The sequence below is a fragment of the Macaca nemestrina genome, chromosome X (assembly GCF_043159975.1).
Source record: "Macaca nemestrina isolate mMacNem1 chromosome X, mMacNem.hap1, whole genome shotgun sequence".
Taxonomy (NCBI): Eukaryota; Metazoa; Chordata; class Mammalia; order Primates; family Cercopithecidae; genus Macaca; species Macaca nemestrina.
In genome coordinates this window covers 106250179-106277725 of record NC_092145.1, presented here as the reverse complement: position 1 = coordinate 106277725, position 27547 = coordinate 106250179, and the positions used below count along the sequence as shown (strand labels likewise).

Genomic DNA, 27547 nt, shown 5'->3' with positions numbered 1-27547 from the left:
CTAGTTGAGTGATCTTAGGCAAATTACTTTGCTCCTCTGATTTTTTTTGTTTTTTTTTCAGATGGAGTTTTGTTCTTGTTGTCCAGGCTGGAGTGCAATGGCACAATCTCGGTTCACCGCAACATCCTGTCTCAGCCTCCCGAGTAGCTGGGATTACAGGCATGCACCACCATGCCTAGCTAATTTTTGTATTTTTAATAGAGATGGGATTTTATCATATTGGTCAGGCTGGTCTCAAACTCCTGGCCTCAGATGATCCACCGGCCTCGGCCTCCCAAAGTGCTGGGATTACAGGAGTGAGCCACTGTGCCCGGCCCACTCCTCTGATCTTTAGTATCTTCATTTGTAAAGATGAGTATACACTACGACCTATCATACAGGGTTATTGAAGGATTAAATGATAAAATGCATGGATAACATTTAGGGTACCTACCACAAAAGAACTCAGTAGATTTTTGCTGTGATTACTAGTGCTATTACAACCTTAATAATGTAAAACACTACATGTACATACAGGAAAAAGAGAGAAAAACAAACTAAAACATTAATAGGAGCTATCTCTGAATGGTGGTTACAAGTGGATTTTATTTTCTTTCTTATATTTCCTAAGTTTAACAATGAACACATAATACTCGTATTGGAAAGTCTGTAATGGAGAGAAGGTTAGTTTAGAGAGGGTTTCACAATATTCTACAACTCACTTCTGTAGCACTGCCCCTCTCTGACCCTCCAGACCTCTATATGTACTCTTAACCAAACCATATTTACAAACTGACCTGAAGGACGGTAAGCTGAAATTTAGTCCCCTTCTCTGGTCGGGGACAGGAAGCTCTTCTCTGTTTGATCCGATCCTGTTTGCCATTTCCACTTGGGTTATCAGGGCTACTGATGTTTTCCTTCATAGTTGCCACATCTTGATTCAAGCTAGCAATATTTTTAAAAAAGTAACTCATTCCAGTCTTGACAGTAAAATTCTAAGAAAAACTCCCAATTATAAAACCATAAATAATGAGTTTAAGAAAAATTAATAAATACTACAATCTTTTTAAAAGTTATGACTGCACAACTCTGTGAATATACTAAAAGCCATTAAATTACGCACTTTAAATGGTGTATGATTTATATTTCAATAAAGCTTTTTCAAAAAGCTGAAAAATTAAGATCACACTGTATTTATTTAGCAAACATCTCAGTGATGAGAATGAAAGAAAAACACTGCCAGTGATAGACCTCTGTGAAACCTTTTATCATGGGGTGCTCTTGATCGGTTTTATCTTGTTTGTTTAGGGGTTACTTTATTTATATCTTCAAATAAAACTTCTAAAACCAAAACAAATTATCACTCAAAATATACCTGTTTATGTAATGAACTCAACAGGGTAGACCAGGTATGGGAGACAAGAATAGTGTTCTGCAGGAGGCAGAACAATAAATGAAAATGAATGATATAAAAAGAGCTCAACATTATTCATTCTAATTAGTTACATTTTACAGGTCTACATCAATATTATTATGAAAGGGGAGGCTACCTTTTAATTTATCTGTGTCAAAGGCATTTTTCAGGTTTTTCTTTAAACTCAAACATATTTCAATAAAAAAATTTCAATAAACACATTTGGAATTTAAACTACAAGCTCTAAGTTTCAGATATCTTTTTGAAACAGGTATCTTTCAAATTAATTTAAGCAAGTTATTTCTCCTAAAAACAACTCATGAAGCATCTATATATAAATGTACAAGAAGAGATAAAAATAACTCCTAAATTTTTTATGTCCATATGACAAAGAATTTGCATAAATATAAGTAGTGGAAGAAGACACATTAATACTGCCCTTAAGAGATTTTTAAATACACAGAGAAATGGCAGTAACAAGTAATCAGAGGATAAAAGGAATATAATTTTAGCCAATGGGCTATATCATTCACATTCCAAAGTTACTTAACACACCAGTTTAGAGTTTGGGACAAGATGGCAGAAACTCAACTTTCCCTGCTCCTCCCCTCTAAGTACAGCTAAAAGTTCTAGAAATAATGTAGTGGACAATGACAGGAGGGCACAGAAGAGTGAAAAGATGAAAGTGGACTGGCTAGGGACCCCCAGGACTTGAGGAATATCATAGCAACTTGGTATCTTCCAATTACCCACCCAGTGAATAAAGGCAGTACAGGCAGTGTCTCCCAATTCCCAGTCCAGAGGCAAAGGCAGCCCAAGCCCAGTGTCTCCTGATCCCCAACCCAGCAATAGAAGCGGACTTAAGTAGGCCCTGTCCTTCCCCAGTGGCACTGGTAGGGGCCCCACCAGTAAGTAGAGCATAGCCTGTAGAGCAGACCTGGGGGAGCAGGCCTAGGGAAGCACTCTCCACCTCTTGGCCCAGCAGTGGGGGCCAGGGGGTCCAGGTGAACAAAACAAACCAGAATAGCAGCACTGTAAAGATTTTGAAAACTAAATTGTCATCAGAATCATGGCCCACAAAAGCAGGCCAGAACCTATGCATCTAAACAAGAGTGACTGCTTGCTAACATAGAAAATTTCAATAGGCCGGGCATGGTGGCTCATGCCTGTAATCCCAACACTTTGAGAGGCTGAGGTGGGCAGATCACCTGAGGTCAGGAGTTTGAGACCAGCCTGGCCAACATGGCGAAACCCTGTCTCTACTAAAATAAGTTAGCTGGGCATGGTGGCATGTGCCTGTAATCCCAGCTACTCAGGAGGCTGAGGTAGGAGAATCACTTGAACCCGGGAGGCAGAGGCTGCAGTGAGCCAAGATCACTCCACTGCATTCCAGCCTGGGCAACAGAGTAAGACTCCATCTCAAAAAAAAAAAAAAAAAAGACTTAAATAGGATCTACAGTCACCTGACATAATATCCAAATGCCCAGGAGACAAATGAAAATAAACTCCTTTGTCATACCCCAAAAACTAGAAAAATTACAACTTGAATGCAAAAAGGTAATCAACAGATGCCAACACCAAGATGAGTCAGTTATTGAAATCATCTAATAAGAATACGATGAGGCCAGGCACTGTGGCGCACGCCTATAATCCCAGCACTCGGGAGGCGGAGGCGGGTGGATCATTTGAGGTCAGGAGTTCGAGACCAGCCTGGCCAACATGGTGAAACCCCATATCTACTAAAAATACAAAAATTAGCCAGGCGTGGTGGTGGGAGACTGTAATCCCAGCTACTTGGGAGGCTGAGGCACAAGAATCACTGGAACCCAGGAGGTGGAGGTTGCAGTGAGCGAAATCTTGCCACTGCACTCCAGCCTGGGTAATAGAGTGAGACTCCATCTCAAAAAAAAAAAAAAAAAAAAAAGAATAAGATGAATCAGATATTGGAATCATCTAACAAGAATTTTATTTATTTATTTAGACAGAGTCTCACTTTGTCACCCGGGTTGGAGTACAGTGGTGTAATGTTAGCTCACTGCAACCTCTGCCTCCTGGATTCAAGCAATCCCCCAGCCCCAGCCTCCCAAGTAGCTGGGATTACAGGCGTGCACCACCATACCTGGCTAAATTTTGTATTTTTAGTAGAGACAGGGTTTCACCATGTTGGCTGGGCTGGTCTTGAACTCCTGACCTCAAGTGATCTGCCTGTCTTGGCCTCCCAAAGTGCTAGGATTACAGGTGTGAGCCATTGTACCCAGACTCTGACAAGAATTTTAAAGCAGCTATCATCAAAATGCTTCAATAAGCAATCACGAATAATCTTGAGGCAAATGAAAAAACCAAAATCTTATAAAAGAAATAGAAGATTTTAAGAAGAACCACATAGAAAGTATAGCACTAAACAATCACAGAAAAAAAAAAAAAACCTCACTAAATAGGCATAATAGTAGAATGAATAGGACAAAGGAAACAATCAATGAACTTGAAGATAGAACAATAAAAACTATCCAATCTATATTTTATACAGAAAAATACTAGTTTTCAAGTACTAATAATAATACAATTAAATATCTAGTTGTAATTTATTTCTTTAGATTAGCTAGAATTCTACTCTAAACTCTATTGTTTCTTCCTTCCTTAACCCTTTACCAGCTTTTCCTAGAACAGAAGGGTATAAATAAACACAATAAGAAAATGAACAATTAATTTCACAATCCATATGATCCCTACTAACATAAAAAAGCAAAACACAAATCTAGTAATATTTTTATTAAACATCTTTATTAAACATTCACACAAGTACAAGAATACAGAAGCTTCTCTAGTCAGGATGCACTAAGCACCTAATGAGTACACAAACTTCAGCATATCCTCATTGTTCTCATGGTACTAATTTGAAGATACTTACCTTCGAACTAAATCTGGTTTTAGAAGAGCTGCTTGTTCAACTCCAACTGGTTGGGATACAGGCTGTAAACAGTACAGACAAAAAACTTGCTATGATAACAGTAAAATTCAAGCTAAATATACAATTTGTTACTATTCAGAAAACATGATAGTTTTGGTTACCTTGCAAACCTGGTAGAATATCTATGTTATTGGATGTCTGCATCAATCCTATTATTAACATTATTACCAAAGATAAATAAAATTTAACAATACACCAAGTACATCTTATAAATGAAGATTTTTCATTTGAAAAAGTTAGCGCTGTTATATGTACTTTTGTTTGAGTTATTTTTCAATGGAAGACACTACTACTGAGCTTCCAGTCCTAGTTGTAAAACTACTACTTAAGAGAAGAGTTACTACCACTCTACAAGAAGATAAATCAATGACTCAGGCATTAACTTAATGTGTAGTCTGTCTGTCTCGCATCTCTTTTCTCTAGATGATTTCAACTATCCCTTCAAGGAATTAGTATTCAGCAGCTGCAACATTGGCTTCCAGGAGAAAAGTGTTTAAGCTCTTAATAGGACAAACACCAATTCTACTGGAAAATAATTTTACATTTACCTAATCCATCCTCTACGCACTGCCACTAGTGATAGCAGAGTGATCTTAGAATGCAAATCTAACAAAATTGATAATTTCCTTACCCAGTTTATACCCTATATGATGGCTCCTTATCTTCTGTAAGATTAAGGTCCTTCAGATGGCAAATAATGTTCTCAATGAACTGGCCTGTACCTGATTATCCAGCCTTATCTCTCTGTTTGAAGCCACACTAAACTGTAGCTCCTCTGTATAAATTAGGCTCTTCTGCATACTGTGACTCTACTTATATTCCTCCACTTCCCTAAACTATTTCAAACTATTTCATCATTCTAATTAACCCATACTGAGAAATTTTTTCCTGGATAAATTAGACTAGCTTCTAATTATAGATTAGATAATTAGCTCTTTAACATAATCACTGTTTAAACACTGAGAGCAAATATTTCAGCAAATAGTTTTTTTTGTATACTTAAGATTCAACAAAATGTATGTGATTTAACTAATGTTTGTATAGTCCCAGTAAGTTGGAACAGTAACATGGCATCCTAATGCATAAATCCAGAGACAAGTGTATGTACTAAGCAAAGAGAAACAAAACATAGTTATTATATAACAATATGGAATCATATTTTATAATCACTTGCAATTATTAATGGGGTTATTAATGCTACTTTGTGCTAGTGCTCAGAATCATGGCTAATGTTTGGTTTATCCGCCATCATATCTGATAGCTACAAGTCAAGCTCTGTCATAATATTTCTAAGGGTTTCAAAATTAATATTTACAAATAGGTGCTGGGCCATTTTTGCAGATGTCTTTCAAATTTAATGAAATGTTTCATTTTTACTTTCATTTGTTTGTTTTATGTTTTGAGATGGAGGCTCGCTCTGTCACCCAGGCTGGAGTGCAGTGGTGTGATCTCAGCTCACTGCAACCTCCACCTCCTAGGTTCAAGCGATTCTCCTGTCTGAGCCGCCAAGTAGCTGGGACTACAGGTGCGTACCACCACACCTGTATTTTTTTTTTTCTTGTATTTTTAGTAGAGATGGGGTTTCACCATGTTGGCCAGGCTGGTCTCGAACTCCTGACTTCAAGTGATCCACCTGCCTTGGTCTCCCAAAGTGCTGGGATTACAACGGTGAGCCACCACGCCTGCCCTTTTTACTTTTGTTTAAAACTGCAGTCAGTCCTTTTTATCTGTGGATTCCGCATCCGTGGATTCCGCATCCATGGATTCAGCCAATCTTGGATTGAAAATGTAATATTCTGGCTGGGCATGGTGGCTCACACCTGTAATCCCAGCACTTTGGGAGGCCAAGACAAGAGGACTGCTTGAGCCCAGGAGTTTGAAGTTACAGTGACCTATGATTACACCACTGTAGCCCAGCCTGGGCAACAGAGCAAGACCCTGTCTTAAAAAAAGAAAAAGAAAAAGACAAGACAGTATTTTCAGGATTCAGAACCCTTGGATATGGAGGGCTGACTTCATGTGTGTGATTCCATAGGGCCAACTGTAGGGCTTAGCATCCTTGGATTTTGGTATCCAAGAAAAGTCCTGGAACCAATCCCCTACAGATACCAAGGGACGATTGTACTGTAGTGTTGCATATTGATATAATGGTGACCTACCCTAAGATTATCAGATTTGAGGCTTGGTAAGTCTGTTTGTACAAAGTTGAATTTATTTTTTTCTTATTACCAAAGCAAGATGAATATAGATAAGCTTGTTTAACACCTTGGTGTATATTCTTTGAGACCATTTTCTGTACACACACACACACACACACACACACACATGTTTTTAATGTAATCATAATGTATGTACTCTTTTATAATCTTCTTTTTACTTAAAACATCTTAAGTGTTTAAGCACATGTTAAGGGCTACATAATATCCTTTAGTATAAACATACCATTATTTATTTAATGGCGCAAGTAAGGGAGACAAACATCTAATTTTTTTGCTATTTGCAACTGTATTTCATATTGTGAGGAACATTCTTGTAGCCAAATCTTTGTATGCATTCTTAATTATTTCTTTGGAAGCCTTTCTAAAAATGGAATTGCTAGACATTTTTAAGGCTTGATGTATATTGCCAAATTGCTCTTCAGAAAGGTCTAACCAGTTTACAGTCCTACTAGATGTTTGTGAAAGTATCCATTTTCCTCTACATTTGGTATTTGCTATCCTATAAAAATGTTTAATTATTAAATGTACATAACATTATAAAATGTAGGAAAATGGGAAAAATCACCTAGAATGCTGTTTTCCTAACATTGCTGTGATTATAATATTTGCTATAATATTATAGGCTTTTTTCATGTGTATAAATGGTTGCAATTATACAGTTTTTTTCTGCTTTTTAAAATGTATTAAGTATTTTTCCTTACCTTTATTGGCCTGCATTATTCCAGTTTTTAATAGGCACATGATAGGACAATAAGTATTCATATTTATCTAACTCCTCCCCTATTGCTAGATAACTAACTTACTGCCAGTTTTTATTACATATACATAAAAATACAGTAAAAATACAGAGATAGCTACCATAGCTAACATTCACTATGAAACAAGCATTGTAGTATGTGCTTTTTGCTTCCTTTTTATTTTCTTCAGATTAATTTCTAGGATTGGCAATATCAGATCATGAACATTTTTATGGCACAGTTTTTCTTCCTATGTCACCCTTTCCTTTCTTATTTCTACCTTCACACATTTATTGGAAACCTAGTGTGTAGCAGGCACTGTGCTAAGAGGCAGGGAGAATACAAAATGAATCTGATGGAGCCTTGGAGTCAAATATTAAACATATATAATAAAGAGTGGGCTGGGCACAATGGCTCACATTGGAAGGCTGCACTTTGGGAGGCTAAGGCGAGTGGATCACCTGAGGTCAGAAGTTTGAGACCAGCCTGACCAATATGGAGAAATCCCATCTCTACTAAAAATACAAAAATTAGCCGGGCGTGGTGGTATGCACCTGTAGTCCCAGCTACTCAGGAGGCTGAGGCAGGAGAACTGCTTGAACCTGGGAGGTGGAGGTTCCAGTGAGCCGAGATTGTACCATCGTACTCTAGCCTGGGTGACAAGAGCGAAACTCTGTCTAAAAAAAAAAAAAAAAAAAACGAAAAGAAAAGAAAAAAAAAAAGAAAAGTAGATACAGCTACTTCTGCTGGGGCAGGAGCAGGGAATCAATCTTGTTATATTCTTGAGGCTCCCCTAACTGGTTCTGAGGTCTTATGTAACGCCAAACCTTGGGAAGGTGTTGAGGAGGATCTTTCTCCTTTACTTGCTCCACCACACCTTTCCTCCTCCCATTGGTGGTTCTCAGCCCCAGAAGGGGAGATGGGAAGACCAAAGAGATAAAAAGCTAAGACCACGTACAACATCCCAGAGATTCTTACTCAGTTATGGAGTGAAGGAGACCAGTAAAACTGGGATATACTTTTAAACATTTCATAAATTGCTTTATTGTATTATTGATGTTACAAAGCATATCTCTCTCCCCTGAAGTACTTTTAACAACCACTATTTGTTGAGCACTTATTACATGCCAGACGCTTCTCATATTTTATATCACCTAATCCTAATAAGCCTGCAATACAGGCATTTTTTATAACATTATAAAAATTTTCCAACACATAGAAAAGTGGAATTGTTCTGTGAAAAACTATATATCCAACACCACTCATAGTCTATGGGATTTTACTATAGGTACATTATCCCATATATTTCAAAGTAGGTTGCAAACGCAAGATAGGCATTTTAAAACTTTTACAACCATTTAAAAGCATTTCACACCAAAAAGAACCAAAGCTGGGTGAGATTAAATAACTTTCCTCAAGTCACACAGTGAGTTCAAAGAGCCAGAGTTGAAATCCAGGTGTAACCAAAGACACAAATTGACTCAAGCCTATATGTATGCTGTATATACCTGGTTAACAGTGGAATTTTTGCTTATTTAATTAAAGAAAATTATCACTGTGCATGATGCCCACTTCCATATTTTTATATTTATATAGAATTCTTCATCTATAAAGACGTTGTCTTACATAAGCCCAATCGTTGGTGAAGGCAAGATTCTAAACATTTTTTTTTTTTTTTTGAGACAGGGTCTCACTCTGTTGCCCAGGCTGGAGTACAGCCTCAACCTCCCAGGCTCAAAGTGATTCTCCCACTTCAGCCTCCTGAGCAGCTGAGACTTACAGGCACATGCCACCACACCTGGCTAATTTTTAAAAAAAAATTTGGGCCAGGTGTGGCGGCTCATGCCTATAATCCCAGCACTTTGGGAGGCTGAGGCAGGCGGATCACCTGAGGTCAGGAGTTGGAGACCAGCCTTCAACAGGTGAAGCCCTGTCTGTACTAAAAATACAAAAATTAGCCAGATGTGGTGGCACATGCCTGTAATCCCAGTTACTCGGGAGGCTGAGGCATGGGAATTGCTTGAACCCAGGAGGTGGAGGTTGCAGTGAGCCATGATTGTGCCACTGCACTCCAGCCTGGGTGACAGAGTGAGACTGTCTCAAAAAAAAAAAAATTTTTTTTTTTTTGTAGAGATGGGGGTCTCAGTGTGTTGCCCAGGCTGGTCTCGAACTCTTGGGCCCAAGTTATCCTCCTGCCTTGACCTTCCAGAGTGATGGGATTACAGGTACGAGCCACCGTGCCAGGCCTGAACAATGAAATTTACCCTAAGTTAAAAAACTGAACCAAAAGCACAGTTCCTGGGATAAAACTCACATAATGACATTCAGGCTATTACATAGGCCAAAATGATGAAAACATACCAGCACTACAAAGACTGACACATAAAAGAGTGACAGGAACTATGAGAGATGAAAGTGATAGGAATTAGGAAGAAGTTCCATTAACTGTAAGGCAGACAGAACTGAATTGAGGGGAGCCTAACTTCATGAAAGCAGACTTAAATTCCAAACTTATTCTAATACTGCCCCCTGTTAAGCGATCAAAGGTCTGTAAGAACTAGCAAACTGATCAGGCACTGGTATTGCCTCAGCCCCACAAAGCTTTCTACAGATATTTGGAAAAAGTAACTAACATTTTTTTTTTTTTTTTTAATGGCAAGAATAAGAATGCACACTGGAGAAGAAAAGGAGAAGACAGACTGAGCCATTTTGCAGTCTGGAAGATAGAGACCTTATAAGTAAAGTCAAATGAGCAAGGATACAGACAGGAAACATTTTGCCAGCCCTGCATGTTGGAGATCATAGTCTTTAATGTATTTTATTATTTCAGAACATTGGATAATTCATTATGGGAGTAAAAAAAGTAAACCACACTTCAGTACAGACGAACCAGAATAAACCAACGCTCACTAATATACAGAAAGTGTGCATCTCCTTATTTCAGAACATTGGATAATTCATTATGGGAGTAAAAAAAGTAAACCACACTTCAGTACAGACGAACCAGAATAAACCAACGCTCACTAATATACAGAAAGTGTGCATCTCCTTGCCCTCAAGCTATAGGCCTATGAAAGGGTTTAATCATCATTCAAGAGAAGAATTAGGCAGGGTGTGGTGGCTCATGCTTGTAATGCCAGCACTTTGGGAGGCCGAGGCAGGCGAATCATTTGAGGTGAGGAGTTCAAGACTAGCCTAGCCAATATGGTAAAACCCCATCTCTAGTGAAAGTACAAAAATTAGCCAGGTGTGGTGGCATGTGCCTATAATTCCAGCTACTTGGGAGGCTAAGGCAGGAGAATCGCTTGAACCTGGGAGGCAGAGGTTGCGGTGAGCTGAGATTGCACAACTGCACTCCAGCCTGGGTGACAGAGCGAGACTCTGTCTGAAAAAAAAGAGGAAAACGGAAGTCAAATAAAATCTACATGAGGTCAGAGAGTTGTGCAGGGGAGTCCAGATCCTGCAGGGCTTTATAGGCCATTAGTACATTATTGTGGCTTTTACTGTGAGAGAGATGAGCAATGAGAGGTTTTGGGTCTCTGAGACATGTTGTGACCTGCATTTTAAAATTATCACTGCTTCCTACAATAAGAAAAAGGTTATAAAAGAACAAAAGCAAAAGCAAGAACAATTAGGAGACTACTACAATTATTCAAGTAAGAGATAAGGCTGGGCACAGTGGCTCACGCCAGTAATCCCAACACTTTGGAAGGCCAAGGCAGGCAGATCACTTGAGGTGAGGAGTTCGAGATCAGCCTGGCCAACATGGTGAAACCTGGTCTCTACCAAAAATACAAAAATTAGCCAGATGTGGTGGCGGGTGCCTGTACTCCCAGCTACCTGGGAGGCAGAGGTTGCAGTGAGCTGAGATCGTGCCACTGCACTCCAGCCTAGACAAGACAGCAAAAAAAAATAAAAAAAATAAAAAAAATAAAAAAAAAAAAGAGGTGAATTAGACCAGCATGACAATGGTGAAGGTGTTGAGAAGTCAGGATGCAGATATATGTTAAAGTAAGAGTCAAATCAAATATATACAATGGAGCACTATGCAGCAATAAACAAGAATGAGATATTGTCATGGAGGGAACTGGAGGTCATTATATGAAGTGAACAATAAGCCAGGCACAGAAAGACGAACTTGGCATGTTCTCACTTATGCGTGGGAGCTAAAACTTATAACAATTGAACTCATGGAGATAAAAAGTAGAAGGATGGTTACCAGAGGCTGGGAAGGGTAGTGGGGAGAGTCAGGAGGGGAGTGGGGAAGGTTAATGGGTACAAAAATTAATTAGAAAAGCTGAATAAGATCTAGTATTTAATAGCACAAGTCAACTATAGTCGATAATTTAATTGTACATTTAAAAATAATTAAAAGTATAATTAGATTGTAACACAAAGGATAAATGCTTGAGGTGATAGATACCCCATTTACCTTGATGTGATTATTATGCATTGTATGCCTGTATCAAAGTATCTCTTTTTATTCTTTTGAGACAAGGTCTTGCTCTGTCAGCCAGGCTGAAGTGCAGTAACGTGATTAAGACTCACTGCAGCCTTGATCTCTCAGGCTCAAGCAATACTCCCATTCAGCCTCCTGAGTCGCTGAGACTACAGGCATGGGCCACCATGCCCAGCTAACTTTTTATACATATATTTACTTTAAGTTTTTAAGTTCTGGGATACATGTGCCGAACATGCAGGTTTGTTACATAGGTATACATGTACCATGGTGGTTTGCTGCACCTATCAACCTGTCATCTAGGTTTTAAGCTCCACATGCATTAGGTATTTGTCCTAATGCTCTCCCTCCCCTTTCCCCACATCCCCCGACAGGTCCCAGTGCATGATGTCCCCTCCCTGTGTCCGTGTGTTCTCACTGTTCAACTCCCACTTATGAGTGAGAACATGCAGTGTTTGGTTTTCTGTTCCTGTGTTAGTTTGCTAAGGATGATGGTTTCCAGCTTCATACATGTGGGTATCTACTCAAAGGATTATAAATCATTCTACTGTGAAGACACATGCACACGTATGTTTACTGCAGCACTATTTACAATACCAAAGACTTGGAACCAACCCAAATGCCCATCAATGATAGACTGGATAAAGAAAATGTGGCACGTATACACCATGGAATACTATGAAGCCATAGAAAAGAATTTTTTATTTTTTATAGAGACAGGATTTCGCCATGTTGCCTTGGCTGATCTCAAACTTCTCGGCTTAAGTGATCCTCCTGCCTCGGCCTCTCAAAGTGCCGGGATTACAGGGGAGAGCCACCATCCCCAAGCCTAAAATATCTCATGTACCCCATAAATATATGCACCTGCTATTTACCCACAAAAATTTGTAAAACGAGTCAAAAGACATGCTGATAGTTTGAAGTAAAATATGAGAGAAAGCAAAGAATAAAAGATGACCAGAGCCGACCGAGTGTGGTGGCTCACACCTATAATCCCAGCACTTTGGGAGGTCGAGGTCGGGGGATCACTTGAAGTCAGGAGTTCGAGACCAGCCTGGCCAACATGGTGAAACCCCATCTCTAATAAAAGTACAAAAATTAGGCGGGCATGGTGGTGTGCACCTGTAAGTGCCTGTAATCCCAGCTACTTGGGAGGCTTAGGCAAGAGAATCACTTGAACCCGGGAGGTGGAGGTTGCAGTGAGCCAAGATAGCAACACTGCACTCCAGCCTGGGGGACAGAGCGAGACTCTCTCAACAAACAAAAAAAAAAACATAGCCATATGGCTTGAGTAAGGGAAGACAGAGTTGCTATTTGTTGAGATGGGGATGACAGTGAAAAGAGCCGGCTTGGGGTGGTGACAAGTGCAAATATAAGTGTTCGATTTCGGATATATTTAATTTCAAACATCATTATACAACCAAGTGGAGATCTTGCGTGTACACTTGAGATACATGGCAAAAAATAATATAAATTCTCTGCTAGAACACAAAGTCAAAAGCAAAGTCACCTAAGGTATGTGAATGCGCACGTGTGCATGCACACACACACACACACACGCACAATTTCCTAGTCTGTCTGCTGAGAACTCTAGAAGCAATAACTCCCCAGTAGCAGCAAACACACCCAATACTCAGGCTTTTTTCTAAATTACATTACCCACTAAAAGGAATCAGGGGGAGCCTGAGGCGAGGGTATTGCTTGAGCCCAGGAGTTGATGACCAGCCTGGGCAACTGAGCGAGACCTCGCCTCTACAAAAAATAAAAACTAAAAAAATTAACTAGGCATGGTGGCACATGCATATAGTCCCAGCTATTTGGGAGGCTGAGATGGGAGGATTGTTTGAGCCTAGGAGCCAGGTTGAGGCTGCAGTGAGCCATGATCTTGCTACTGGCACTCCACCTTGAGTGACAGAGCAAGACCCTGCCTCAGAAAAACCTTTTTAAATGTAAATAAATAAATTAATTAAAGGAATCAGAGCTCCATGGAGAAATAGCTGGATTCCAGGGTAGGAGCAGGGAACAGACAAAATGAGCCTGTAATATCTGTCTTGCTGTGGTTAGAAAATAAGGAAGTATTCAAAGAATGATGAGAAAATGTCAAAAGGACACAAATGCTACCATGAATGGGTATTTTAACCATCTAAATAAATAATAGTAGTATTATATTATAACCTAGTAAATAAAATAAGGTCCCCATGAGTTCATACAAACATAAATAAATAAATAAATAAATAAATAAATAAATAAATAAGGGAGAACGGCCAGCTAATAAATATGAAGAGGAATGATGGAGCTAGCAAATCATAAATGGATGCTAAAACTACTGAGTGAAAGGGATATTTACATAGCTTCAAAATATCTCCCCACAAATAACTCATAAACTATAAGGGAGGAAACAATAACCTCACAGCAGAGAAGCTTGGCAGGCCCCACTTGAACCAAGTAATAAAAGTTAACTTCACCAATATTGGGACAAACTGGCATTACTTCTATTATGATGCACTGATAAGAAGACAACATCATTTACACAGTATTCCTGCCAAGAATGCATTATCTGAATATAATCATGAGGAAACTTCAAACAAACCCAAACTAAGAGACATCCTATAAAAAAAAAACTGGCCTCTGCATTGCAATAATGTCAAGAAAGACAGAGAAAGGTTGAAGAATCGCTCAAAATTAAAACAGACTAAATACAAAAAAGATTTGAATAGGCACTTCACCAAAGAAGGTATCTGAATCTCTAATAATTATACAAAAAAAAACGCTCAACATCATTATTTAACAGGAAAATGCAAGTTAAAAACCACAATACATAACCACATCAAACCCATCAGAACAGCTAAAATTTAGACGACTGACAACAGATAAGGATGCAGAGTAACTGGAAGTCTCATACATTGCCAGCGGAAACGTATTTTGGTACAACAGCTTTGGAAAACTGTCTGGCAATGTAAGGTATGTCTAAAACTACCCTTATTCTGTGACCTAACAATCCCATTCCTAAGTATATACACAAGAGAAATGAATTCATATATTCACCAAAAAATATACAGGAAAGCTCACAGCAGCTTTATCCATAAAAGCCAAAAACTGGAACCAATCCTAATGTACATGGATAGAAGAATGGAAAACTGAATCATGGTATATTCTACAATGGAACTACTACCAGCAATGAAACAAACTACTGATATATGCAACAATGTAGATGAATCTCGGTGAACTTTCTAGGGGGCTGGAAGTGTTCTGTATCTTCATTTGCATTTCATGAAGGTATACATATGTGAACACTTATCAAACTGCACATTTAGGATACCTTAATTAATGTATATAGCTTGTTAAAAAAAATTTGAAAAATAGCTGGTATGATTCAATCCTGATAAAATACCAGACGTTTTTCATGCATACACAGCATGGAAAACATCTAGAAAAACTACAAAAGTTTTGTTTTTGAGAGGTAGGAGCATAGGTAACTTTAACTTTCTTTATACATTTCTGTACTTTAAAAAGTATTTATGAGAAGGAAAGTTATTTTTAAAAAGCTCCTTTTGTGTGTGTGTGTGAGATGGAGTTTCACTCTTCTTGCCCAGGCTGGAGTGCAATAGCATGATCTTCGCTCACCGCAACCTCCGCCTCCCAAATCGATTCTCCTGCCTCAGCCTCCTGAGTAGCTAGGACTACAGGCATGTGCCACCACACCCAGCTAATTTTGTCTTTTTAGTAGAGATGGGGTTTCTCCATATTGGTCATGCTGGTCTTGAACTCCCGACCTCAGCTGATCCACCCACCTTGGCCTCCCAAAGTGCTGGGATTACAGGCATGAGCCACTGCGCCCAGCCTAAAAAGCTATTTTCATGTGAGGAAATAAAAGATCCATACCAAGACATATAAAAGATGTATGCCATACCCAAAGAATTCTGAAAATTAACAAAATATATACACCAAACTTTTTACTTATAAAGATAAAGAATACCACCTATAAGCACTTAGGAGGAAAAGGGAACAAAAAAAATCAGACAGGCCTAGGCTTCTCTTCTGAAGCATCAGCTAGAAGAAGACAAAAGAACAAAATATGTAGATGGGAAAAAAAGATTGTAAACTGATTTTTTTTTAATGTCCAACAAGTTATTGTTCATGTGTGAATATAAATGAAAGGTCAGTTTCGGGTATCCAAAGAATCAGAAATTTCAAACCCAAGTAACTTTGAAAAATTACACAAAGCCATTCTTCAAACTACATAGGCACTTAGCAAAATTTAAAAATCAAGAATAGAGAATATGTGGTATAAAAACTGGTGATCTATACTAAAACCAATAGTTAATATTAAGTCCAAATTGTTAGAATTACAGCTTCAAAATTGAATGTACACATATAAATCGAGAATATAACATGTATAATATGATAAAATTATTTTAAAAAGCTTTCATAATTGCTATCCTCCCAAAACAATAGTTTGCCTTTTTCTTAAATACCTTACCATGGTAATCCACAAATAATCAGTTTTTTAGCTCATTCAACCAACCTCCCAAATTGAAAAGTTCAACTGTGCTGCTATTTACAAAGCTGGCTCCTTCCTGGAAAAATGAGATCAATCTGAAAGGTTCTCCCCACTTCAACATCTTCAGTATTCTAACTGATTTACATTACAAAAGGGAGAGGGTTGAATAATGTCACTGGAAATCAATCCAAATGACTAATGTCCTTATTATTACCAGTTTCAATAATATGAATAGATACAAAGCAATACATGCCTTTTGGGAACACTTTTTGACAATGTTCAGCAAACACACCCACTGTTTAAACCGATTTCCCTTCAATTAGAATAAAGCAATTTCACATAAATACAATACTGTGCTAAATAGTGTTTTTACAGAAATAGTCTGATTCCTTGGAAACTAGAATCTCTCTCTAGAAAAATCAGTTACAACTTTCTCAATTTTTACACAAATATTTCCATGTAATGGAATTAACTACTTTACAAAGTTACAGTGAAGATTAAATGAAATTACACTGCTTGATAAGTTTCACTCCATTAGAATGCCTCAGACTCAGCTACCCGGGAGGCTGAGGCAGGAGGATCATTTGAGCCCAGGAGTTCAAGGCTGCAGTAAGCTATGACAGTGCCACTGCACTAGGTGACAGAGTGAAATCATATCTCAAAAAAAAAAAAAAAAAAAAAAGATGAAAAAAGAGGGTGGGAGGAAGGGAAGGAGGGAGGAAGGAAGTAACGAAGGCAGCTAGCTAGTCTCAGAAACTGGTTACATAATAAAATGGTCTTTACCAGAATACACGTGTGAAGCGTTTTAATAATATTCACTTACAGTAGGCCCATGGATATTTCCGAACAAATCAAACATAGAGAATCTTTTGCCAATTAATGTCAGTGTTACACACATCAACAGAGTCCATTCTTCATATAGTTTCTGTACTGTTTTGTAAGCACTGAAAGAATAGAAATGTCACCAGAAACAAAGCCAATTTCTTAAAACCACTGATAACCACAGTAACCATCTTTATGGGTCTAAAACATACCATGGCTAGAATTAAAATAAAGACATTACCTTCACTGATTAAGAAACTGGAATTAACAAAGAAAATGATTCCATTGGCTAAGCTATGAAATAGTAGTAAAATAGAAAATGCTAATAAGAACCAGAATTTCTAGAGTAATCTTACAAATACATAACTCAGCTATGCTAATATGCAGATTTAGCCATGAAAACAAGTAATACATAACATTTCAATGACTCCTGATGCATTCAAAGTCTGAAATCTGGCCAATCCAGTCAGTACTTATGAAAACAATATCAACAAAAATCTGAATGAAACCCCTGCTTCTAGTTGTCAATGCTAGATATTTGCAACAACAAAATCACTAAGTTATTTTCCCTTTTGATGTCAATCCACATTATTCATGTAGATAAGAGAAATTCTGCGACTGAATCAATATGGCAACAGTGAACATATACATCTGTCTTACCAACTACTTAATACTCTAGAAAGCAACAGAAACGATTACTTTAAAAACTAGAATTGGCCAGGTATGGTGGCTCACGCCTGTAATCCTAGCACTTTGGGAGGCCAAGGCGGGTAGATCACTTCAGGTCAGCAGTTTGAGACCACCCTGGCCAACATGATGAAACCCTGTCTCTACTAAAAGTACAAAAATTAGCCGGGAATTGCTTGAACTCAGAAGGCGGAGGTTGCAGTGAGCCAAGATCGTGCCACTGCACTCCAGACTGGGCAACAGAGCAAGACTCCCATCTCAAAGCAAAAAACAAAAACAAAAACAAAAACTAGAATACAGTCATAACATCCCAGAAAAACTAAAAAGAATGCCATCCACAGACCATAAACGGTAAAGAACCTTCCAAAAGAACAGAAACCAATAGATCACATCCATGGGTAACAAAATATATGGAAACCAAAGCTTCAAACACACACATATAGGAGAAAACTACTGCAAAGTTAGGAGTGATTTGGGGAAGCTCTAAAACTACTCAATGGACACCAGAGATTGCCTGGCTTTGGGGAATTCATCTGGGAGATTAAATGATATGGTGAATTAAGAGCAGCTAGGTAGGCTAGGCAATCCTATCCTCTCCTAACCTCTCATTATGCTGAATAGTGAGCAGCAAGGAAATTTGCCCAAAAACTCAAGGTAGAGCCTGAGAGGAAGAACAAATCTATAGGTAACAAACTACTAAGAAAACGTGTTCCCAACACAACTCTTCCCTCCTCTACAATAACTGGCAGCAAGGCAGGCTACTGTAAGTAAACAAATCAGACAGGTGAACAGGATCCTTAAATATGACTGAACAAAAAGCCAAGAATCACCAAATCCTTGAGAAACACTAAAACTTAGGAAAAAAAGAAGCACCAAACTCAAGAAAGAGATTAACTCTTTAGAATAATTAACTTCAAGAGGATCCTTAATGCTGCCTGGCAATCTCACTACATTTCCCTTGTTCATTCATTCTACTACCATTCTTCTATATAACTATTTAATACTTTTGCTTCCATCATTAAACTTCTAATACACAATCCCTCCCCTAACTTCATTCTCAGCTGATGACATTGCTTCCATTTCACTGAGAAAATAAAAAAGGCAACAAAAAGAGAATTTCCATAACATCTACCCACCTAAATAGCATTTAGGGCCATAATCTCTATCTTCACACTTATTATTATGGACAACTGTACTCCTATGCTAAGGCCAACCCCTCTATTTAGAAACTAAATGTTATCTCCTCTCACCTTCTCAAGGACATCACTATGATAATTTTTTCTTTCCTATTTCAAGAAATTTTCCCTCATTCCTAAATCATTCTTCCTATAAATGAGATTATTTCTCCATGAAAACAAACCCTCTCAACCAGAGCTCACTGGAAATGATTGATTACAAAGTTGAGGCAAGGAAGAATAGGATAGGTCTGGAACATCTTATTGTGTACAGATAAGTTCAAAGAATGATGGGAGCTGATGGTGGCTGATGCCTATAATCCCAACACTTTGGGAGGCTGATGCAGGAGGACTGCTTGACACCAGGAGTTTGAGACCAGCCTGGGCAATATAGCAAGACTCCATATCTATGAGAAAACAACAACAACAAAAGGCCGGGCATGGTGGTGCACACCTAGAATCCCAGCTACTTGTGAGGCTTAGGTAGGAGGATTGCTTGAGCTCAGGAGGTTGAGGCTAAGTAGACCATGACTGAGCCACTGCACTCCAGCCTGGGTGACAAAGCAAGACCCTGTCACCTAAAAAAAAAAAAAAAAAAGGTCAGAAGGTCGGGCCCAGTGGCTCACGTCTGTAATCCCAGCACTTTGGGAGAACAAGGCGGGGAAGATCACCTTGAGGCCAGGAGTTTGAAACCAGCCTGGCCAACATGGCGAAACCCTGTCTCTACTAAAAATACAAAAAGTAGCCAGGCATGGTGGCAGGCGGCTGTAATCCCAGCTACTTGGGAGGCTGAGACAGGAGACTCGCTTGAACCTGGGAGGCGGAGGTTGCAGTGAGCTGAGATTGCACCACTGAACTCCAGCCTGGGCAAGAGAGCAAGACTCTGGCTCAAAAAAAAAGTGGGAGTGGTAAACAGACATAAATGGAACTCAGATTTCAATATTTTACTAGAGGTGGTAAAATGTCGGTATCGGTAGGGTATAAGTTCGTGTGTGTGCGTGTGTGTGTGTGTGTGTGTGTGTGTATGGATACCTTAAAGCAACCACTAAGAAAACTGTACAGTATAATATACTCAAAACAGTATAAATAAAACAAGAAGTTCATGACCAGCCTGGGCAATATAGCGAGACCCCATCTCTCATTTAAAAAAAAAAAAAAAAGCAAAAGAAAACCAAGAAGGAATCCTAAAAACTTTCAAATAACCCACAGGTGGGTAAGAAAAGAGAAACACAAGAAGGAGAAACATAGAGAAGAAACAAAATGCAAATACTAACATGGTAGACTTAAGTCCTAGAATATAAAAAATGACTTTGAATGCTAAACAGTCTAAATATGCCAACTAAGAGACATTGGCAGAAGGGATAAAAAACACGGATAAACATTAACTATACACTTTCTACAAGAAACTCACTTCAAACACAGGATAGGCTGAAAGTAAAAGGATGGAAAAATATATCATGTTGACATTAAGCAATAAAAAGCAGCAGGGAGTATGTAATATCAGATAAAGTTGACTTCACATGAAAGAAAATTACAAGAAATGAAGAGGGATAAAATATAATGATAAAAAGATCAATCCACTAAAAAGACATAGCCATCCTAAACATGGATGCACCAAATAAGAGAGCTTCAAAACAGAAGTAAAAAAAAAAAAAAAAAAAAAGACCGTGTAGGCTGGGTGTGGTGGCTCACATCTATAATCCCAGCACTTTGGGAGGCTGAGGCGGGTGGATCACCTGAGGTCAGGAGTTCAAGACCAGCCTGGCCAACATGGTGAAAACTCGTCTCTACTAAAAACACAAAAATTAGCTGGGCATGGTGGTGCACGCCTGTAATCCCAGCTACTCAGGAGGCTGAGACACAAGAATCGCTTGAACTCAGGAGGCGGAGGTTGCAGTGAGCCAAGACTGTGCCACTGCACTCCAGCCTGGGTGACTGAGCGAGACTCTGTCTCAAAAACAAACAAAAAAACCAAATTACTTCGTTAAAAGGAGAAACACATGTATCTACAATTATACTTAGAAACTTCAACACCTTACTTTCAGCAATTGATAATACCTCTAGATACAAAATTAGCAAAGACATAAAACTGAACTACAAATCAGTATCTGTCATGAACTTAAGATTCAAAAATCTTCAACAAAGTATTAGTAAAGTGAATCAAACAATGTATGCAAAGAATCATATGCCATGACCAAATGAGTTTATTCCAAGGACATAAGGCTGTTTCAATATTTGAAATCCATGTCATCCACTATATATCAACAAGTAAAAAAAAAAACCAACAAAAAAAAAACCCCATATGATCATATCATTAACACAGAAGAAACATCTGAAAAAGGCAACATTTATTTTATTTATTTATTTATTTTTGAGATGGAGTCTCGCTCTGTCACCCAGGCTGGAGTACAGTGGCATGATCTCAGCTCACTACAACCTCCACCTCCTGGGTTCAAGCAATTCTCCCTGCCTCAACCTCCCGAGTGGCTGGGATTACAGGCACCCACTACCACGCCTGTCTAATTTTTGTATTTTAGTAGAGATAGGGTTGCGCCATGTTGGTGAGGCTGTTCTTGAACTCCTGATCTCAGGTGATCCACCTGTCTCAGCCTCCCAAAGTGCTGGGATTACAGGCGTTAGCTACTGCACCCGGTCAACACTAATTCATAATAAAAATTCTCAGTGAGTCAGGTAATAGAGGGTAACTACCTCAACTGGATAAAGAGCATCTATAAAAAATCTGTAGCTCATATCATACTAATGGTGAAAGACTTGTTCCCCGTAAGACTCGGAACAAAGCAAAGGAGTTCATTCTCACCATTCTTATTCAAGACAGTACATTCTCACCACTCTTATTCCAGTACAGTACTGGAAATTCTAGCCAGCACAATAAAGGGAAAATAAGAAATAAAAAGCATACAGACTAGAAAGGGAGAGATCACACTCTCTCTATTTTAGGAGATTATATGATTTTCTTTTTTTTTAAGACAGAGTCTTGCTCTATCGCCAGGCTGGAGTGCAGTGGCATGATCTTGGCTCACTGGAACCTCCGCCTCCTGGGTTCAAGGGATTCTCCTGCCTCAGCCTCCCAAGTAGCTGGGACTACAGGAGTGTGCCATCACGCCCAGCTAATTTTTGTATTTTTAGTAGAGATGGGGTTTCACCGTGTTGGACAGGATAGTCTCAATCTCTCGACCTCATGATCCGCCTGCTTCAGTCTCCCAAAGTGCTGGGATTACAGGCGTGAGCCAACGCGCCCGGCCATGATTTTCTACATTTAAAAAAATTTCCAAGGATTCTACCAAAAACAAAAAAACAAAAAAATAAATCCTCCTAGGACAAATAAGTTCAACAAGGTCTTTGAATTCAAGATCAACACACACAATCACATTTCTATACTCAAACAAGGAACATGTGAAAACCGACATTAAAAACTACAATATTAGCCAGGTGCAGTGGCTCACACTTGTAATCCTAGTACTTTGGGAGGCTGAGGCAGGTGGATCGCTTGAGCCTGGGAATTCAACATCAGCCTGGGCGACATGGCGAAACCTCATCTCCACTAAAAGTACAAAAATTAGCCGGGCATGGTGGCACGCGCCTGTAGTCCCAGCTACTTTGGGAGGCTGTGGTGGGAGGATTGCTGGAGCCTGGGAAGTAGAGGCTGCAGTGAGCTGAGATCACACCACTGAACTCCAGCCTAGGTGACAGAGTGAGACTCTGCCTCGAACAAACAAACAAAAAAAAAGCACAATTATTTATAACCCTTCAAAATTAAACCAAATACTTAGGCACAAACTTAGCAAAAGAGCCTTAGGATTTGCATGCTGAAAATTACAAAATGCTGATGAAAGAAATCAAAGAAGACCTAAATAAATGAAGAGACATATCATGTTCCTGAACTTGAAGGCCCAACATAGTAAAGACGTCAATTTTCCCTAAATTCATATATAGGACTAATACAATTACTATCAAAATCCCAGCAAGGTTTTCTGTGGACATAGACTAGATTATTCTAAAATTTATATGGAAAAATAGAAATCCAGAAGAGCTATAAAAAAAAAAACAAAAAAAAAAAACAACTTAAAACATAAATGAATTAAACAGAATAGAGAACCCAGAAGAAAAGACCCACACAAATATGCCAAACTGATTTTTGACAGAAATATAAAAGCAATTGAATGGAAGACAAGCAGTCTTTTCAATGATGCTACAGCAATTAAACATCTACAGGGAACCTCCCTCCCCCCAAAAAAACCCTGAATCTAAATCTCAAAACCATATACAAGATTAACATATTACCGTGTGAATGCCTCTAATTTAAAAAACATTAACATAGGCTGGGCATGGTGGTTCATGCCTGTAATCCCAGCACTCTGGGAGGCTAAGGCAGGTGGATCACCTGAGGTCAGGAGTTTGAGACCAGCCTGGCCAACATGGTGAAACCATGTCTCTACTAAAAATACAAAAATTAGCCAGCGGTAGTGGTGAGCGCTTGTAATCCTAGCGACTTGGGAGGCTGAGGCAGGAGAATCACTTGAACCCGGGAGGCAGAGGTTGCAGTGAGCCAAGATCGCGCCACGGCATTCTAGCCTGGGCGACAAGAGCGAAACTCCATCTCAAAAAATAAATAAATAAAATAAAATAAAATTAATTAATTAACATAGATCACACACTGAAATGAAAAATGTAAAAGTAGAAGAATATCTCCAGTTCTAAGGCTAGGCAAAGAATTCTTAGACTTCACACAAAAAGCACAATCCAAAACAAAAAAAAAAAAAGAAAAGAAAAAACTGGACCTCATCAAAATTTAAAACTTTTTCTCTTCGTAATTTCTTGGAAAAGGCATATGTTTATATAAGGCAAAATCTATAACATTGCATTGTGCAGCTTATAATGTATGTAGATGTAATATATATAACAATTATAACCAGCCTGGGTAACACAGGGAGACCCATCTCTATCCAGATAAAAAAAAGTAGCCAGGTATGGTGGTGCATGCCTATGGTCTCAACTACTTGGGAGGCTGAGGTGGGAGGATTGCCTGGACCTGGGAGGTCGAGGCTACAGTGAGCTGTAACTGAACCACTGTACTCCTGCCTGGGCTACAGAAGGACACCCTACCTCAACAAACAAATAAACAAAAATAATTATAGCTTAAAGCCTGCAGGAAATAAATAGTTGCATGGTCCTTACATTTTATGATATATTAAATCTATGTAAAAACTGTGAAGAATTTAGAATGTAAATTAAAATCCCTAGAGTAAACACACACATACAAATACTGAAAAGGGACACAAGAAACTTTTGGGTGTTCTGGAAATGTTCTGTATCTTGATTATGGCATATATCTGTCAACTCATTTAACTGTACACTATAAATACATGCAGTTTACTGTACATAAACTAAGCCTGAATAAAGTTCTTTAAAAGTAAAAAGACACACAGATAACATCATACTTAATGGGTGAAAGACTGAAAATTTTCTCACTAAGATTAGGAAAAGTACGATATTTGCTCTCAACTCCTACTCAACATTATACTAGAAGTTCCAGCAAGAACAATTTTTTAAAAAACAAACATCTAGGCCGGGCGTGGTAGCTCACACCTGTAATCCCAGCACTTCCGGAGACCGAGGCGGGTGGATCAGGAGGTCAGAAGTTCAAGACCAGCCTGGCCAAGATGGTGAAACCCTGTCTCTCCTAAAAATACAAAAATTAGCTGGGCACGGTGGCAGGCAACTGTAATCCCAGCTACTCGGGAGGCTAAGGCAGGAGAATTGCTTGAACTCGGGGGGCGGAGATTGCAGAGAGCCAAGATTGCACCACTGCACTCCAGCCTGGGTGACAGAGTAAGACTATGTCTCAAAAAAAAAAAAAAAAATCTAAATTGGAAAGCAAAATTAAAACTATCTCTATTCCCAGATGACATGATCTTATTATAGAAATTCCTATAGAATCTACAAAAAAACTATTAGAGCTGATAAACAAATTTAGCAAAATTATAGGATATAAGAGCAACTCACAAAAATCAGTTGTATTTGTATGCCCTAGCAATTAACAATCCAAAATGGAAATTAAGAAAACAACTCCATTTATAATAACAACAAAAATAATAACTTAGGAAAAAACTTTACAAGGAATTGTAAAGACTTGTGGAACATTATGCAGCCATAAAAAAGAATGAAATCATGTCCTTTGCAGCAACAAGGATGTAGCTATCCTAGGCGAACTAACACAGACACAGAAAGCCAAATATCACATGTTCTCACATATAAGTGGGAGCTAAACACTGGGTACGTGTGGACATAAAGATGAAAAGAGTAAACACTGGGGACTAATAGAGGGGAGAGAAAGGGATGGGGAAAAAAGCTGAAAAACTAACCATTGGGTATCATGCTCCACATCTGAGTAATGAGTTCAGTCATACCCCAGACCTCAGCATCATGCAATATACCTCTGTGACAATCCTGCACACGTACTCCCTGATTCTAAAATAAAAGTTGAAAAAAAAAAAAAAAAAAGATTTGCTTGCTGAGAACTACAAAATACTGCTGAAATTAAAAACTAACTATTTTTCCCCAGCTTTATTGAGGTATAATTGACAAATAAAAACTGTATATATTCAAGATGTACAATGTGATGATTTGCTATACATACACACTGTGAAATGATCACCACAATAAAATTAACATATCAACCACAACACAAAGTTACCCTTTGTACATGTATGTGTGGTGAGGATACTTAAGATCTCTTTTAAGGCTGGGCGCAGTGGCTCACGCCTGTAATCCCAGCACTTTGGTAGGCTGAAGTGGGCGGATCACTTGAGGCCAGTAGTTCGAGAGCAGTCTGGACAACATGGCGAAACCCCGTCTCTACCAAAAATACAAAAATTAGCTGGGTATGGTGGCATACGCCTGTAGTCTCAGCTACCTGGGAGGCTTAGGCATGAGAATCACTTGAACCCAGGAGGCAGAGGTTGTATGAGCCGAGACTGCACCCCTGCACTCCAGCCTGAAGAACAGAGTGAGACACTGACTCAAAAAAAAGAAAAAAAAAAAATTTCAAGTAAACAATATGTTGCATCCCTAGAACTTATTCATCTTATAAGTAAAAGTTTACACCCTTTAACCAAGTCTCTCCATTTCTCCTACTTCTCAGGCCTTGGCAACTACTGTTCTATTCTCTGCTTCTATGAGTTTGATATTTATAGATTCCACATATAAGTAAGATCATACAGTATCTTTATGTATCTGGCTTCACTTAGTATAATGTCCTCCTGGTTCATCCATGTTGTCACAAATAGCAGGATTTCCTTCTTTTTCAGTGGCTGATTTCCTGAATTTCCTTCTTGATATACATATATATACACATACATATACATGTATATGCACACACACCACATTTTTGTTATCCATTCATCTGTCAACACTTAAGCTGTTTCCATATCTTGGCTATTGTGAATAAAGCTGCAATGAACACGAGGGTGCAGGTATGCCAAGATACTGATTTCTTTTCATTTGGATATATGCCCAGAAGTGGAATGGCTGGATTGTAAGGTAGGTTTTTGTTTTTTTTGTTTTTTTTGTTTTTTTTTTTTTTTTTTTAATTTTTTGAGGAACTTTCATACTGTTTTTGTTTGTTTTTGAGACAGGGTCTTGCTCTGCTGCCCAGGCTGGAGTGCAGTGGTGCAATCAGGGCTCACTGAAGCCTTGACCTCCTGGGTTCAAGGGATCCTTCTGCCTCAGCCTCCAGAGTAGCTGGGACTATGGGATACATGCCACCACACCTAGTTAATTTTTAAATCTTTTTGTAGAAACAAGGAGGTCTCACTATGTTGTCCAGGTTGGTCTTGAACTCCTGGGCTAAAGTGATCCTCGTGCCTCAGCCTCCCAAAGCATTGGGATCACAGGTGTGAGTCACTGCACCTGGCCTCATACTGTTTTCCATAATGGCTACACCAATTTACATTCCCATCAACAGTGTACAAGGGTTCCCTTTTCTCCACACCTTTGCCAACACTTAAAGAACACCTAATTTAATGAAAGGACATCCATGTTCTTGGACTCGAAGACTTCATATTATTAAGAGACAATACTACCCAAGCAATATACAAAGTTAACACAATGCCTATCAAAATCCCAGCTGGCTTTTTGGACCCAACTTGACAAGCTGATCCTAAAATTCATGTGGAAATGCAAAGGACTCAGAGGAACCAAAATAATCTTGAGAAAGGAAAACTAAGTTGGAAGACTCATATTTTTATGGTGAATTTATTGTCAACAAGGGTGCCAAGGCTATTCAATGGGCGAATAGTCTTTTGAATAAATGGCACTAGAAAAACTGGATGTCCACGTGGAAAGAATGAAATTGGACCCCTACCTCAAACTATATACAAAAATTAACTCAAAATGGATCAAAGACCCAAATTTAAGAGCTAAAATTTAAAACTCTTAGAAGAAAATATAGGAGAAAATCTTTATGACCTTGGATTAAGCAATAGTTTCTTAGATATGACACAAAAAGCACAAAGTAACCAAAGAAAACATTGAGAAATTGGACTTTATCAAATTTAAAAAAAAATT

At 38.7% G+C, this 27547-nt stretch overlaps 1 protein-coding gene across 6 annotated transcripts in view; it reads right to left on the bottom strand.

Annotated features, from left to right (window-relative positions):
- LOC105493799 (WNK lysine deficient protein kinase 3) overlaps positions 1 to 27547 on the bottom strand; it is a 172225-nt gene that overhangs the window by 69620 nt on the left and 75058 nt on the right. For all 6 annotated transcript variants that reach the window (XM_071089345.1, XM_024796556.2, XM_071089343.1 and 3 more), the window contains exons 11-12: positions 4302 to 4363; positions 777 to 924 (exon numbers count right to left, since the gene is read on the bottom strand). In XM_071089345.1, the coding sequence (XP_070945446.1) occupies positions 777 to 924; positions 4302 to 4363 (210 nt within the window). The remainder of the gene's footprint in view (positions 1 to 776; positions 925 to 4301; positions 4364 to 27547) is intronic.